The sequence below is a fragment of the Struthio camelus genome, chromosome 27, assembly GCF_040807025.1.
Source record: "Struthio camelus isolate bStrCam1 chromosome 27, bStrCam1.hap1, whole genome shotgun sequence".
In the NCBI taxonomy this organism is placed as follows: Eukaryota; Metazoa; Chordata; class Aves; order Struthioniformes; family Struthionidae; genus Struthio; species Struthio camelus.
In genome coordinates this window covers 6896795-6913435 of record NC_090968.1, presented here as the reverse complement: position 1 = coordinate 6913435, position 16641 = coordinate 6896795, and the positions used below count along the sequence as shown (strand labels likewise).

General features: G+C 66.2%; 1 protein-coding gene across 1 annotated transcript; it reads right to left on the bottom strand.

Moving 5' to 3' along the window:
* Positions 1-12603: 12603 nt before the first annotated feature.
* ZNF703 (zinc finger protein 703) lies at positions 12604-15294 on the bottom strand. The gene is made up of 2 exons (XM_068920884.1): positions 15082-15294; positions 12604-14697 (listed from the first exon to the last, which is right to left on the bottom strand). The coding sequence occupies exons 1-2, from the start codon at positions 15292-15294 to the stop codon at positions 13318-13320; spliced, it is 1593 nt and encodes a 530-aa protein (XP_068776985.1). The 3' UTR covers positions 12604-13317.
* Between the last annotated feature and the right edge of the window lie 1347 nt (positions 15295-16641).

The window sequence follows — 16641 nt, the reverse complement described above, 5'->3', positions numbered from 1 at the left end:
TCCCGGCCACCTTGCCTGGTTTCCAGCACCCTGAGGCCCAGTTCTGCCCTGCACTGACCCCTCGCTCGCACACAGCCCCCGGCCCCGCAGGGCACCCTGGCCCTGGGTGCAAGGATAGGCTGCCATGCCCTGTCCCCAGGCCCCCCAAGGTGTGTCCCAAAGCCCAGTTCTGCCCTGCACTGACCCCTCGCTCGCACGCAGGCCAGTGGGTGCTGTGCCCCACGGGGTGCCCTGGCCCTAGGCACGGGGACAGGCCACCATGCCCCATGCCCAGTGTCCCAGGATGCACCCCAAAGCCCAATTCTCCCTCGCGCTGACCCCCTGCTCGCACACCGGCACCGTGCCCCATGGGGTGCCCCGGCCCCAGGCACAGGGACAGGCCACCTCAGCCCATCGTGGCCTCTCCTCCTGGCTCAACAGGCGGACGCTGCCGGCGGTTTAAAAAAAGCTGTTCCCTATTTGGATGCGTGTTTGGCCCAGACAGAGGAGCAATAATCGGAAAAGTGACAGACCATGCAAAAATATATTAAATCTTCTGCATCTATAATTGTTGAAGGGGACTTAAAAAACATAAGAGAGACATATAAAATGTCAATATAGAATAATTTGATCTTTACACTTGATAGATCTCCTAGGGTTATATATAACAAGCCTGTCAGAAGGATTCAGCACCATTTAGAAATAAAGAATGAAATACCTGCAATATTTGTCAATCCAAATTTTACAGCTCTTAAATAAGCGCAAAAGGGCGCCAGAGATGAAATACACCCTGTATTAGATTTTTTTAAATGCTTGCCCAGATTTAAGGCCTTGATAAAATGTATTAAATCTTTAAAGGTTTTAATGAATCTAGTATGTGTTTCATAAATCAAGAACCTCTGCTCAGCCCCCTCTCAGTTTAATAAGGGTAAACTAGGAAATTGCTCTGAGCTGAAGCAAACTACATTCATATAATATTGGAAAGTAATAGATTTTTAAATGTGGGGTGTTCTGGCTTGCAGGCCGGGTTTTACTTCATAACATCAGAGCTGTGTCATTACCCTGAGTGGGAAACCATCTGTGGCCACGTGTTTAACAGTATCAAGATGTGAGCTAGCACAAAGGTAAATATTATTTGTAATAATCCTGAAAAAAATAGCCAAAAATCATTACTTTCAGACCTCGGGCCAGGAACATTAAGTGGTGTCTGTGCTGCGACTCTCTCTGGTTTTTAACAGCAAGGACTTTTTTACATGAACAAACGGTTTATTGCATCCACTGCTCTCCAGCACTGGAAAACTTTTTCATCCCCCTCCCCGTCCCGCTGCCGTGGAGCCCGTATAAAAATGTTCCGCGGGTTTTACTGCGAAGTTTAATTGAGACAAGTTGGAAGGTCTTTGAAGCGCCCGTGTTAACGCCGCCGTCTCCAGCCTGTCTGCAGCAGGAGGGCTGCAAAAGTCACCCCCGTCCCCCCTCCAACAGCTGGGTGATTTTTTTATTGCATCGCCTCTCTGCTGCCCCTGCGCGGCTGTCGGCAAGGACGGGCAGGCAGGCGGACGGATGGATGGACGGACAGATGGATGGACGGACAGATGGAAGGACGGATGGGCAGGTGGACAGATGGACGGATGGTGGATGGATGGATGGATGAATGGATGGATGGATGGACGGATGGACGGAGAGATGAATGGGTGGATGGATGGACGGATGGATGGACAGACAGATGAATGGACGGATGAATGGATGGATAGCCAGATGGATGGATGGATGGACAGATGGACAGATAGATGGACAGATGGACGGATGGATGGACAGACGGACAGATGGATGGACAGCTGGATGGATGGACAGATGGATGGATGGACGAACAGACGGATGGATGGATTGATGAACAGACAGATGGATGGGCAGCTGGATGGACAGACGGATGGATGGATGGACGGCCGAATGGATGGACAGCTGAACGGATGGATGGACAGACGGACAGATGGATGGATGGACGAACAGACGGATGGATGGATTGATGAACAGACAGATGGATGGGCAGCTGGATGGACAGACGGATGGATGGATGGACGGCCAAATGGATGGACAGCTGGACGGATGGATGGACAGCCGGATGGATGGACGGCTGGCTGGATGGACAGACAGGCAGCTGGCAGGGCAGCAGCGGGCTGCAGTGGGCGGACCGGGGGCGCAGGCCGTGCCCGCTGGCCCGGGAACGGGGCTGTTCCTGTCGCTCTGTGCACAAAAGCTGGCGGCGGCGGCAAGCTCTGCAGGAGGCAAATCCGAGACCCCACGTAAAGCGTGGTGTAGAATTCTGTCCAACCTCGTTAACTGTCACCGGCAACAATGCCGAGCTGGCAATAAAGGCAATTTCGGACCTGCTGGCCATTAATCACCGCCTGACAGTTGTGAACAGCGGTGGAAAATAAAAATAAAAATAAAAAAAAGAAGCCTCCCCGTGGAGACATGCAGCAAGCGGCGGTGCGGCCGGGCACGCGGAGTGGGCACTGCCAGAAGGCTGCCGGGAGGCTCCCAGCAGCACCCGCTTCCCACGGCGCTGCCGGTCTTGGGGCATCGGCACCGCGGGAAAAGGCGCCCCGATGGCAGCCAGGGCGGGGGCGAAGCGTTCGGCAGCGCCCGCCGGCCTCCCTCCTGCCTGGCCGCACGCTCGGGATCGGGCACCGCGGCGAGAAGCTGCCCGCGCGCACGGGCCGGTCGCAGGAGGCTGGAGGGTCCCGCAGCCTGGCAGCTGGCACTGGCTGCAAACACCCGGGTGAAATGCAGCGCTCTGCAGCGAGCCGAACGTGTGCAGGGCTGGAAAGGCATAAAAAGCCGGCTCGCCTCGGCTCAGCTCGGCTCGGCTCAGCTCGGCTCGGCTCAGCTCGGCTCGGCTCGGCTCAGCTCGGCTCGGCTCAGCTCGGCTCAGCTCGGCTCGGCTCAGCTCGGCATGGCCGGGCGGCCCCTTGGCTGGGTCCCTGCGCGCTGGGGTGTGAAAGGGAATGAAAGTGGGGAGAGGGGGTGGGGGCGGAGGGAAAAATACTTAACAAATTAAGTCTATCAAACGTTATTTGCAGATTACGGTGCAGAATTGTGTTAAAGTATGTCCGGGCTCGTTACATGTCAGCGCTAACAATACAGCACTTGGCAATCCAGGCAGGTCTCTGGCGTTAGCCATTAATCATCCGCTGACAGTCCTGCGCTGGAAACCAGGGAAGGGCCCGCCTGCGCTCCGTGCCCCCGCTCACCCGCGCCGCAATCACGGCCGGGAGAGTTTTCCTTGACTCGCTGCCTGCCGGCGCCCCGCTCGCCGGGCGATAAGGAGGCTTATTTCATGTCAGAGGTATTTCGAGGGGCGCGGAGGGCGCGCGGAGAGCAAGGCTGGCGTCGCGGCCCTGCCGGCGCTGCGGGACGGCCGCCGGCCCGGGCGAGCTCCCGCGGGAGCGTCCCCGCCGGAAGAGCCTCGCGGCGCCGGGAAAAGGGCGACGACGCACTGCGCTTTCCCGCACCCGGCCGCACGCCGTCCCGGCCCCGCGGGGCTCAGCTTGGCTCCCCCCGGGCGGGACGGGACGGGACGGGGACGCGGAGCATCCCGGCGGAGTCGCCGCGCGGCGTCGGGCACCGGGGACACGCCGCGGCCTGGCACCGCCGGAGGGCACCTTGCCCGGACGGAGGCTTTCCTCCCCTTGGTGCTCCCGAGGCCAGCCCCGTGGCCGGATGCCAGGATGCCAGGTCATCTTCCCAGGAAAGAAAGGAGCAATGTTTCCAGCCCCTCATGCTGGTTTTTTAAAGGAAAATGACTAACGGCACTTAGAAACTGCAATTTCTCCAGGGGAAGAAAGTGGATTTTCCCAAAGCATGCACGAGACTCAGCGCTCGGACCTGCCCCTGGGGCAGAGCAGGGGGCGTGAGCGGCACCCGGCACCCGTCTGCCAAGGAGGGGGAAAGCGCCCCGCGCTGGAGCCGCGCTCCCTTCACCTGCCTGGCAGCCGAGGGGGCTGCGGTGCGAGCGACCCCAGCCCGCTCCTTCACGCCTCTTGGAGGGGGAGAAAAGAGCATCGGTGCTTCCCAGCCCGGCCCCGGCTCGGGGACGCGGGCTGCCAGCGGCGCCCTTCCTCATCACCGCTGAATACCCCCGGGCCTGGAGACGAGCAGGAGGGAATTTGCACCAAAATCTGGAGGAAACGGGGAGAATTCTTGTTCGCACATGCCGCACGCTTTGGCAAAAGGCCTTTGGGCACGAGCGGACGGTCTTGGCCGTTGCCGCCGGGCGGGAGCCCCGGAGGAGCGGCGCGGGCCGGGATGCGCCGCTGCCGATGGCTGGAGGTTTGGGAGGCTTTCGGCACCGGTGCATCCAGCCCGCCGGTGCTGCGACGCTCCAGACGCCCCGCGACCGCCGTGGGGTGCTGGCCGCCGCCGCCCCGCGGCGCGGGAAACCCCGGCTCCCTCCTCCGGCACCTCGCGGTCGGTGCTCCCAGAGGGAAAAGCCCTCGGCGGCGCCCGGGAGGATCCCGCCGGTGGCCGCAGCAGCAGCAAGATCCCGGCTGGCTATTTAGGAAGCGCGCGAGAAAAGTTTTCCGGCAGGGATCCTGACTTCAATCCAAGCAGCTGCGCTCCGCCCCCGGGGGCTGCGTACGCGCCGGGCCCGGGGGCGCCGGGGAAGGCGGAGGGGAGAGGGCTTCCCGGAGAGGAAGCAGAGGCCAGCGGCAGGGATTTACAGCCCGATCGTCGAGATAAAAACCAGAGTCCCTGCTCTGAACCAAGCCGCCGCGCGGCCCTGCGCAGCCCGGCGAGCGCGGCCGGTTACGCCGGCGGAAGCGGCGTCCGCGACCCCGCCGGCTCCGGGATGCTCACGAACGGCTCCGAGCGGCTGATTTATTTGTGGGACTCCGGGAAGGGCCGGGGAAGCCTCGGCGAGGTGCTGAAGCCCCGGGCAGGAGGCAGCTGTGTCGCAGCGATATATTTAGAGCGGGATAAGGCGAGCGACAGGAAAAATCCGTGGAGGAGGTGCAGATGCATTCCCTTGGCCGGGGAGTCACTGGATGATCTGAGCCAGAGAACAGATAGTTGGATTTCCCTTGTTTCTCCCTTCAAATAAATCACAGCTCCAGAGCCCTTTAAACTCTGCAATACGATCTGTTCCAATAAGGAAGGGAATGAAAGGCTGCGTCGCTCTGGAAGCCTCCAGAGCCATAAATCTACTATGTACAAACACGTACCAGATTTCCAAGTGCATTTATTTTATTGTATTGTTTTAACAGAAAAATCAAACTGCAATAAACTCAGTCCCTCATTAGCTGTCTCTGTGTCCCGGCCAAACGCTGCTAACGAATAAAATCAGGACGAAGGAATGTGGCCGTCGGTCCGGAGCCCGGCCAGGCGCGGACCCCACGGGAAGGCTCTTCCCGCGAGCCCCGCGCGGAGGAGCCGCCGAGGGGCCCGTCCCGTGCCGCCTGCGGAGCCTGCTGGCTCGCCGGGCTTTGCTGCCCTGAATTTGGCACTCACCCCCTGCCCTGTGCTGCAGCCGGAGCAGCCGGACCACGGCTCGGGTTTGCACCGTTTCTCTTCGTTATCTCCCCGAGACACTGAAGAGCCACCGTCTGCAGGGGTGGGAGGGGGGAACTGCCCCGGGCTGGGGGGACGGAGGAGTCCTGCCTCGCTCTGCGCCCCGAAGCAGCATTTCCTCCCTGGCGTTTCAGGGCGCAAGGCGGGTGCAGCTGGCGCGGAGCGGGGTGCGGTGCGCGGGGTGCGATGCGCGGCTCAGCCGGACCACGCGGCCCCGGCACCGCGCCGGCGGGGGCTGCACAGCTGCCCAGCAAAGCGCTCGGCACGAGCACATCCACCCTCATTACACGTCGGTGCAAACAACACCCAAACTGGCAATCGGGGCAATTTCGAGGTTGTTGGTCGTTAATCATTCCCTGACAGCGCCGAAGGGTCTGGTCACTGCTCAGAGCACAGCTCCCCGGGGAGAGCAACCGGCGAGGCCGGGCACGGGGGGGGCCTTCGCGGCTGCTCCCGTTGCAGCCCCCCACCGCTGCGGGGACCGGGCGGCCCCGCTGCCCGAGCCTCCTCTGGCGGGGCCGCACGGCTCGGGCCGGCCGGGGGCTGCTGCAGGGGCCGTTTTCCGAGCCGCCGGCAGGCTGGGCCCCGGGGAGGGACGAGCGGGGCGAGCGGCTTGTGCCGGCGTCGTGGCCGGGCGGCAGAGCTCTGCCGCGGGGAGGCTCCCGCGGGGGCGGGCGCCGCGCGGGAAACCGAGCCCCGGCGTTCCCGCAGGAGCTGCCAGCGCGGGAACCGGCCACGGCTCCCTGGGCGCATTTCGGCTTAAAAGTCAAGGACCAGGAAGCAAAGACGAGCCGGGGGCAGGAAAGCAGACCCCGGGCATGGAGGGAGACGGAGCGGGCGGCGGGCGAGCGGAGGGCTGGGACGGCGTGCCCGGAGGGGTCTGGGCAAGGAGCCGCCTCACCACCGGCACGGGGAGCGACTCAGCCAGACCCTGAAAAACATAAAAATAAAGCCAGACCTGCCTGAAAGGGGGAAGAAAGGAGCCCGTCTCGCAGATTTATGGAGCTGCAGTGGCAGCGGCAGCGAGCCCCACCGAGCGCCTGAGCCGCCCCGGGTCCTGCCTCAGCCCACAGAGAAATTCTTTACTTATTGAATCACATTTGTCATCTTTAAATACATATGCAGGCCCGTGTTTCTGAATCCATAAACATCTTTAACTAACTCCGCTCAGCTAGGCCTCTTTCAGCAGTAATTTATATTTAACTTTTTCCATATGCGGGGCCTGTCGCGCGGGTGTCGTTTCCGGGAAGGCGGGGGACGGCGCGGGGGCCGCAGCCGCGTGCTCGGGGCTGCTGGACCGGCCGCCGCTGGCACGGCGCAAGAAATCCGCCCGGCAGAGCCAGCCCTCATTAATCATTCGAACTACCAAGCTGCCAGCTCCTTTCAAGATCTTTCAAGAAGTGTTTTCACCCAAAATAGAGTTGAAAACGCGCCGGGCCCTTCTCGCAGCGTCTCATCCATCTGGCCGTTAAGGGGCTCTGACACACAAGGCCGCTCTGTGCGAGGGGCCCCGGGGGCCGCGGCCGCTCGCACCGGGGCCTGAGGGCATCCGGCGGCTCCGGCCCTACCTACAGGAGGGATAAAAGGGCTGTTGGCTGCAGCGACCGGGGGCGAGGGCACGGGCAGAGCGCAAGCATGAGCGCGCCGGGGTGGCGATGGGCACGGGAGGCAGGTGACGGGGGGACGGCGGTGGCCCCCGCGTGGCACGGGAGATGGAGCAGCGAGAGCGCCCTGCACGGAGCCAGGGCGAGCGGGGCGCACGCAGCGTACGACACGGGAGAGCGCGCAGGGCGAGCGGCGCGCACATGGCTTGCACGCAGGAAACCGTGCAGAGGGAGCATCGTGTGAGCTGCGAGCAGCGCGGGCGATGGGGCCTGGTGCAAGCGTCGCGCAGCGTGGGAGACGGGGCGTCGTGCAAGCGGCGTGCAAAGCAGGCTGCATCCCGGAGCAGAGGCCGAGCAGAGGCCGGCTGGACCCAGCCGAGCCGTCCCCCCCCCGAGCCCCCCGAGCCCTCGCCGCCCGGCACGCGGAGCGGTCCAGGCTCTGCCCCGCGCTCGCAGCCCCGCGGGTGGCCCGGGCCCCATCCTGCGCTGGTCATGCCGGCACCGCCCGCACGCGGGGCGCCACCGCGGGCGAGGGAAGGGGCTGAGGCCACCGGCCGCTGCTGCGCGCCAGCCTCAGGCGTTCGAGCAGCGTGAGTCAGACCCCGAAAACAACACCACAGGCCCAAACACCGCGAGTTTGCTCTCCAGCTGGAAGGGCTGCGAGCTCTTTTTTTCGCGTGAAGGAAGAACTTCAGGCAAGATAACGCGACTCCTGGAGCCGGGGCTTTTGCAGAGCGAGCGGCTGCCGCCCCTGCCATAACCCGGGGCTCGCCCTGCCGCCGCCGGCCTTTGCTCTTGGCTCGTCGCTCCGGGGCGGCGCTGGGGTGGAAGGGAGGTTTACCGGCCGAGCGGCGGGTTGGCGCGATGGCGGCGCTGCGCCGGCGGGCGCTCGAACCGATTAGCGCGTGCAGCAGGGTCCCCCCATCTGCGTGCCGATGCTGCGCCAGCTTATTTAAGTCATAAAAGTTTGGGAATGATCAAAGCAGCAGTCAAGGGCATAACACGTTTCTGCAGCTGGAGGAACGAGCGCGACACCCGCCGAGCAGACGCTCCCGAAGCAGTTGCTCCTAGGAGGAAATTCAGTCACAACCTACGAAACGTGCGAAAACGCCAGAAGGAACCAAGGTCTTTTCGGCCACTTTCTCAAGGGCGGGGGCGGGAGCTCCTGCTCCCACCCCTGCCATGCAGGGCTCCTTACCAGGGCCGGTCGAGCCATGATTTTCTTAAAAACACTAGACCGCTTTGTGCCTGAGAGAGGTCAGCAGCTCGGCTCCCGTCGGGGACTCTTCCCCCCGGGAAAGCGGACCGGGCCGCCGTCCCGCCGCCATCCCCGCGCCGAACCCGAGCGAAGGCAACCATCGCCCCAGCAACGATTTAGCAAGCCAAGGAAGAGGAAAATGCAGAAAGTGCACCTCAGCTGCCTGCCTTCCCAGAGCCGCCCACCCACCCGCGCATCCGTCCGTCCCAGGGGACCCGCTGCGGGCGGGGGCCTTAAATCCCCCGGGCTCCCCATCTCCTTTTCCCAACCGGCAGCAGCCTCTCCTACCGCCTCCTGCGAGATGCACGAGGCCGCGGGGCAGGAGGCCGGATTTGCCGGCGACGCCGAAAGCGGCTGAAGCTGCCGCGGCTGCTCACCGGGGCCGGCACGCCGCGCGCGCGTCCTTCGCCCGCCTCCTGCTTCGCCGGCTGCGGCAGGGCCCCGGGGCCAGGCGCCGGCTCCCGGCGCGCGGGCAGGCGAGGCGTTTGCAGGTGGCGGCGGCCCCGCTCAGCCCAGCGCGGCGGCGGCCCGCCGTCTGCCCCGGCACGGGCACCTGCGCCGGCCGGCCTCGTGCACGGCGCCGCAAGCGGCGGTGAAGCCGCAGCGAAGCTGCTCCGAGGGGTTTCCGTAAACGCCGCGTTACAAAACATTGCGGAAATTTGGTTATTGCGAGCGGAGCCGGAGGAAAGCACGCCGCAAACGGAGCTGTCAGCCGAGCGCCTCCCCCCGGCACTTGCGTATGCCGAACTGCGGCTCTTCAGTTATTCGTCACGACACTAAGCAGAGAGATAACTCTTACCCATGCGTCACGGGGGCGAGCAGCACCGCTGGCAGGCGTCTCCGGGGAAGCCTGGGCGCGCGGCGCGGAGGAGCAGCCCAGCCACGTGCTGGGGCGCCCCGCGGCCTCTTCGGTGACGGCCAGAAAAACGGTGCGGTTTTGGCGGGGACGATGCCAGCGGGCCGGCGTGAGCGGCTGGGCGCCCTCGCACCGCGCAGCCGGGATGGGCAGCTGTAACTCCGCAGCCGGCACCTAGCGCCGCATCAAAAGCTTCTCCCACCTGCGGCTTTCGTGGTCATCGCGGGCTTCGGCCTCGGAGACTCGGAGCATCTCGAGGTCTTTGCTCTTGGCCAGGGCCGCCGCCGGCCTCCTGCTCGTGCTGCCTCGCTGCCGAAACCGGCTGCAGGAAACCACAGGACGCCCGTTCTCGCTCCTTCCCTCCCGAGTCCTTCTGCCTTGCGCGTCCCGCGCCCGGCGTCGCGCTGCCGAGGAGCGCTGCGGCCGGCGGGCAGGGAGGGCGCGCCGAGGCGTTGCACCCGTCCGCCCGGCGTCGCCCGTTGCTCGCCCCGGCCCTGCCCTGCCTGCGCCCCGCTCGGCACCGAGCATCCCCTGAAGCGAAGCTCTGGCGCGCCGGGGACGCGCGCGGAGCCCCTCTTCTCCAGGGCCTCCGTCAGGGCTAACGCGGAAAGAAAAGCTGCTTTATGCCGCTCAGAAACGTCTCGCCCGCCCTCGCTTTGGTCAGCGGCGGCGGCATCCCGAGCCGAGCTGCTCCGGCGCGGGCGGCGTGCCCGGCGGGCTCCCGCGACGCTCCGCGCTGCCGGCAGAGCCCCCTGCGCTGCCTCAAAGCCATCGGGCGTTTGTGTGCAGCAGAGGAAGGAAAGCAACAACCAAAACGCGGCCTCGCTCTTTCATCCACGTATTTATTAGGGGGAGAGCTCCTCTGCGCTCGGGGGGACGTCGAGCTCGGCAGAGGGGGATATTTATAAGGCGGGCAGCCCGGCGGAGCCGCTCGGCGCGCGCGGCCGAGCCGTGCCGTCCCCGGCGCAAGGCATAATGTCGCCTTTGTTCGCCGGCTGCTGCGCCGCGCGCTTCGCCCGATCCCCCCTCGGCCGCACACGACACAGCCCTGCAGGTTTCCCGTTTAAACAGCGCACAGTTGCGAAGCGTCCTGCCTCCTTCCGCACACACTGCGGCCTCAGCAACTGCTGCAATAAATCAATAGGAAAATAGAGGCTGCCAGTTAGACTAAACAAGTGCATTTGCAAGGATTGCTAACCCTCATTAATCACTCTGACAGTCCTAAAAACACATTTCCCCTTTAATGACTGTATTTGGATAATCAGTGCTTTTTCCTCCTCAGTCAGAGCCGGAGTAACTGACAGCTGGTGTTATTATAGCCGTCCGCGGGAGAGCGCTGGGACCAGGGTCACCTGAGAGTCAACCGCTGGAGGTCTCCTGCAAGCCAGCCTGGCTGCAAAAGTTGTTGTTATGCAATAGGGAGGGGAGCCGCTTGCTGCCAACACCGCTTCCAACGCGCCTTTCCCGGTGTACCAACACCCACCTGTGTCACCCGAGCCCCGGCCTGCTCCCTACCCCGCCTCGCGCCCCGAAAAGGACCCCCGCCAGCTGGCTTTGAAAGGCCCCTTTTTTGTTGCTGCTCTGCGTTCCCTTTCGGTGACTTTCGCTTCCTGGAGAGGTTTGAAACCTCACGCGTTTTTTCTGTGTAAATGATGCAACACATTAATGCACAGCACATTATGAAAATGGTAATTCAAACCCATACAACTCTAAATTAAGCCATACATTATCCGACCCACTCAGCCATATATTTTGCAGAAAGACAGGATTGAATCAAATCAAACCGAAACTGTGGAGCGCAGGTTGTTAGACAGAATGATTAATAAAGTGCATCCCAGTGCTCTTATTATAAAATGAATCCTGCAGCAACCTGGGCATACATTAGCTCGGGAGTTATTTAATAATATTGGCAACACAATCATTTCCTAGCAGATAAAGTCCCGGCGCGCTGACTGGGATCGGGCGATACTTTGCAGTGTTTCCACGTCCTGGCCCCAGTGCTGCAGTCTTCAGGGAGGGGGAAAAACCATTCCCGGGGGGGGTGCCCGCCGCGGCGCCGGGAGCGGGCGGGCGGCCCGAGCCCTGGCCGCGCCGGGAACGCACCCCCGGCAGCCTTCCCCGGCGCCGCGCCGCGCCGGAGCGGCGTCCCCGGCGGGGGGGCGCGGGGAGCGCCCCGAGCTGGCACCGGGGCGGCTGGGGGCACGAGGCTGCCGACGGGTGCGGGGACACCGAGCCGCTCACCCAGCGGGGGCCTGGCCGCCCCTGCCTCCCCCTGCCGCAGCCCGGCGCGCACCGAAAACGCCTGCCGGCCAGCGCCGAGCCAGGCCGGGGCTGCTCCGAGCCCTGCTCCGCAATTTCCAGGCTCTCGCCCTGCAAACAGCCTGCCCGGGGGAGCGCGACCCATCCGGGGGGCAGCCCCCTTTGGGGACGGACGGACCGACGGACCAGAGCTGGGTGCGCGGCTGAGCGAGGGGGAGCTGCCAGCGCCCACCGGACGCGCGGCCCGGAGCGCTCGCCAATGCCAGCACCACTGCCCGGAGAAACCAGCCCGGAGCCTCCGCCGGCCCCATCGGCCTTGCGCTCCCGGCCGCCTGCGCCCACCGCGCCCCGGCCCCGTCGGCCTCGCGCCCCCGGCCGCGCCGGCAGGCAGAACAAATAAAAATCACATCGGCAAAACAGGCCCCTGGCTGAAGCGCGGCGGTGTTTTCAGCTCCAAGGACACAAAGGAAAGGGAGCACGGGGCATAAGGCAAGGCAGAGGGGGTGATGAGCCGGGATTAACGGCACGACTCGCCCAAAACGCAACGGAGCAAAGCCCCGGGGGGCAGCGGGAGCACGCGGCGCTTCGGGCGACGCCGTGCCAGCCGGCAGCCCGGCTCCGGGCCAGGCCTTTCCTTCGGAGGGACAAAGCGGCCGCGGCTCTGCCTCCCCCGCTGCGGCGCGCAGCCGCCAGCCTGAGCCCAGCGCCGACGCCGGCTGCGGCCTGCGCGCACGGCCGGACGGGGGGGACGAGAGGGCGCGGGCAGGCGCGGCGCCCCCTCCCCAGCCCCGTCCGCTGCAGCCCCAGCCGCAAAACCGCCCGCGGGGCCGCAGCTCGGGGAGGGGTCGCGCTCCGCACCCGCGCCGCCTCCAACAGCCTCCTCGACGCTGCCCCGCACCGGCACGCCCGGCGCCCTCCCCGCCGGCCGCGGCAGCTCCGCGCAGCCGGCCGCGCCAGCTCCGCGCCGGGACCCCCCGAGCGGGGCTCCGGCCGCCCAGCGCCGCTGCCGCTAGATGGTGCTCGGAGCCCGCCGCGGCGGGACGGAAGACAGACCACACCACAGGGCGGATATAGCCAAGTATTCATTTATTAACAAAATAAGACTTACCCAGCCGGAGCTCTGCGCACCCCAAGCGCTGGCAGCCCTCCCGGCGCCCCGCGCTGCTCCGTCCGCGGGGGCGAGGGTGGCCGCTCCTCCGGGGCTCTTGGCGGCCCCGCCGTCGTCCTCCTGCCCTCGGCGCCGGGGCCGCGCTCCGCCGCCGACGGGGACGGGGACGGGGACGGAGAGAGCTGCCGGCTCAGCAGGGCCGGGCCTTCTGCCTTCCTCCCTCCCGGAGCCACCCCCGTCCCCAAAGCACATTTAAAAAAAAAAAAAAAATAATAATAATAAAAAAAATTACATCTGTCAACTTTACAAACGAAGAGAAACTGAATTCCAGAACGATAAACGAGGAGGGGGAGGAGGAGGAAACGTTTCTTTTTGTGTGTCGAGAGTCATGCAAGAATTCCTCGGGGGGGAAAAACAAGAAGGGGAGGGGAAAAAAAATCCAGAGAAACAGAAGGGAAAAAGAAAAGCCCCACACCTGCAAAGTAAAGGTTTTTTTTCTTTTTTCTTTTCTTTTTTTTTGTTTTTTTTTTGTTTTTTGGACACAGACTTTTTGCATACCATTGATTCATTGGTGTATTAATGCACTTATATTCCCAGCTTTAAGCTAACATACAGTAAATAAATACAGAGTCCCAGGAGGGCTCGGGGGAGGAGGAGGCTGGAGAAGGGGAAGGGGCTGCGGTAGCTACTGATATCCGAGTGCAGAAGCTGAAGTTAGTCTTTGGCCGTAGAGCGCGTATGGCGAGTAGTAAGGTCCGGCGGCTGGCAAGGACGGCACGGGCAGGGCGCCGGCCGCGGGCAAGTGGCTCTTGCCGTAAGGGTGGTACCTGTTTAGTCCCAAAGTGTGTGGGCTCCTCAAGGACAGGGATCCGGGTAACGTGTTGGGGCTGCCAGGGGCGGCGGGCGGGAGGTGGAGGTGGCACGAGGCGGCCGAGCCCAGCCCGGAGCCGGGGTAGCCCGCCAAGAGTTTCTCGGCCCCCGGCAGGGCCGTGTGGGTCCGTAGGTGGGTGAGCAGCTCCTCCGAGGTGGCAAACCTCTTGTCGCAGGGTCCGCTGGCAGACACCCAGTTGCATATGTGGGGCAGGGGGTCGTTCTGGAGCATGAAGCCGTAGGTGTAGAGGGGGTGGCCGGGCAGGCTGGCGGTGGCGCTGGAGGAGAGCGTGGTGTGCACCGAGTGCAGCGGGTGCGCGGGGTACACCAGCGGGTATCCGCTTTTCAGGCTGCCGGGGTCGTGCACGCAGCTGGAGCAGTTGCCGGTGCCCAGGTGCGAGGCGCTGTGGTAGCTCAGGCAATACGGGTCCCTGCATAATCCCTGCATGAAGGAGGGCGGCGAGGCGCCCGTCAGCGGGCTGGAGCTGGGCGGCTTGCCCGGCAGCCCCAGCGCCCCCGGCAGCTGGCTGCCCACCAGCCCCGGCTTGGTGGGGTCCAGCCCGGGCACGAACTGCGAGGGGTAGCCGGCGTAGGCGCCCACGATGGAGCCGTGGTAGCCGATGCTGGAGGGCGGCAGGGGGAAGACGGAGTGGCCCGGCTTGTAGGGCGAGACGGGGGCCACATGGCCGGCGGGCGGCAGGGCGGGCGGCTCCGACTTGCGGCCCGACGGGGGCTCGCCGTGGGCCCCGGGCTCGGCGGCCCCGCGCCCCCCGCCCGCCCCGTCGGGGCTGGCCTTGGCCGCCTCGGGCTCCTTCTTGTCCTCGGCGCCCTTGGGGTCGGCGTGCTGCGGCGAGGCGCCGCGGGAGCCGCCGGGCGAGGCGGCGGCGTGCGGGGGGAACGGCGGGCAGGCGGCGCTGGGCACCCGAAAGCCGGCCTTGTCGGCGCCGCCGCCCTCCTTGCGCGGCTCCCCGCCGCCCTTGGAGTAGGGCTTGAAGCTGGACTTGTCGTCGGGCGGCGAGTCCCCGGCGCCCGGCGGCTTGAGGGCGGCGGGCCGGGCGGCGGGCTCCTTGTCGGCAGCGGCGGGCAGCCCGGCGGCGGCCACGGCGTTGAGCTTGGAGGAGGGCGGCGGGTCCGGCTTGCCGATCTGCGAGCAGGTCTGGGCCAGCAGCGCCAGCGGGCTCTTCTTGGCGTCCAGCTGCGGGCGGAGCGGAGCGCAGCGCCGGTCAGCGGGGCCCCGACAGCCCCGCCGACCCCCCCCCCCGACAACCCCCGGCCCCGGGGCGCAGCGGGGCCGGGCAGGGGGATGGGGGGGGGAGAAAGGGGGGGGGCCGGCGGGGAGCCGCCTGCGCAGCGCCGGGCCGGGAGCCACCGAGCAGGGCAGCGGCACCGGGCTGGGGGGGCTCGGGGGAGCGGGCAGGGGGGAGCCCGGAGAGCCGGGGCGAGTGGGCTAGGGAGAGCCGGGGGAGCCCGGAGGAGCAGGCGAGGGGGGAGCGGGGCCGGGGGGAACGGGCTAGAGGGGAGCCCGGGGGAGCGGGCTCGGGGGGAGCTGGAAGCCGGGGGGGGGGGCCGGGGCGCTCACCTCGATGGGGCTGACGGGCGTGGAGGAGAGCGGCTGGAGGTACTCGGGGTGCAGGAGGTGGCCGCTGTGGGCGCTGAGCATCTTCAGGACGCGGATGGGCAGCCGGCTGGCCTGGCGCAGCGGGTCGGCGGGGGGCGGCCGGGGCGACGGGGCGGCCGCGGCCGGGCGGCTCGGCGGGGTGCTCGGCCGGGGCCCGCCGGGGGCACCGCTCATTTGGGGCGGGCGGCGGCGGCGGGCGCGCCGGGCTCCGCGGGGCCGGGCCGGGCCGGGCGGGCGGCGGCGGAGCGGCGGCGGCGGCGGCCCCGGCGAGACAAAACCCTTCCCCTTCCCCACCGACACGTCAAATAGCCCCGATGGCGGCCGCGCTCCGAGGGGGCCGGCGCCGCGCACCAATCCGCGCCCGGCCGGGCCCCCGGGGCGGGGAGAGCCGCCGGTGGGGGGGGCTCGCCGCCGCCAACGCCGCCGCCGCCGCCGCCAACGCGGGATCGGCCCGGCCCGGCCCGGCCCGGCTCGGCTCGGCTCGGCCCGACACCGCCCGGCCCTGCTCGGCTCGGTTCGGCTCGGCCCGACACCGCCCGGCTCGGCTCGGCTCGGTTCGGCACGGCACGGCTCGGCCCGGCCCGGCCCGGCTCGGCTCGGCTCGGCCCGACACCGCCCGGCTCGGCTCGGCACCCCGCGGCGCCGGCCCGTGCTCCAGACCAGGCTCTGCACCCAAAGTCTGCGGTGCCAGGAGCCGGTGCCCTGCCCCAGCCCCGGTGCCCTGCACAATTTCCTGTGCCCTGTTCCCAGCCCCTGTGCCCTGCACCAGCTCCTGCACCCGATGCACTGCACGTAGGGCTTGTGCCCTGCACCCAGTCCCTGTGCCCAGCGCACAGCCTGTGCCCTGCACCCAGTCCCTGTGCCCTGCACCCAGACCCTGTGCCCAGCGCACAGCCTGTGCCCTGCACCCAGTCCCTGTGCCCTGCACCCAGACCCTGTGCCCAGCGCACAGCCCCATGTGCCCTGCACCAGCTCCTGCACCCGATGCACTGCACGTAGGGCTTGTGCCCTGCACCCAGCCCCTATGCCCTGCACCAGTCCCTGTTCCCTGCACCCAGTCCCTGTGCGCAGCGCCCAGCCCCATGTGTCCTGCACTAGCCCATGTCCTGCACCAGCCCCTGCACCCGATGCACTGCACATAGGGCTTGTGCTGTGCACCCAGACCCTGTGCCCAGCGCACAGCCTGTGCCCTGCACCAGTCCCTGTGCCCTGCACCCAGACCCTGTGCCCAGCGCACAGCCTGTGCCCTGCACCAGTCCCTGTGCCCTGCACCCAGACCCTGTGCCCAGCGCCCAGCCTGTGCCCTGCGCCCAGCCCCTGTGCCCAGCCCCCAACCCGATATGCCTGGCACCCAGCCCCGTGCCTGTTGTCATGCACCCTGCCCTTGCCCTGTGCCCTGCCCCAGCCCCTGCAGCCTGCCCCATGTGCCCTGCACCCAGCCTGTGCCCTGCACCCAGCCTAACCCTGCGCCCAGTCCAGTCTGCACCCAGCGCCCTGTCCAACCCTTGCACCCTGCACCCA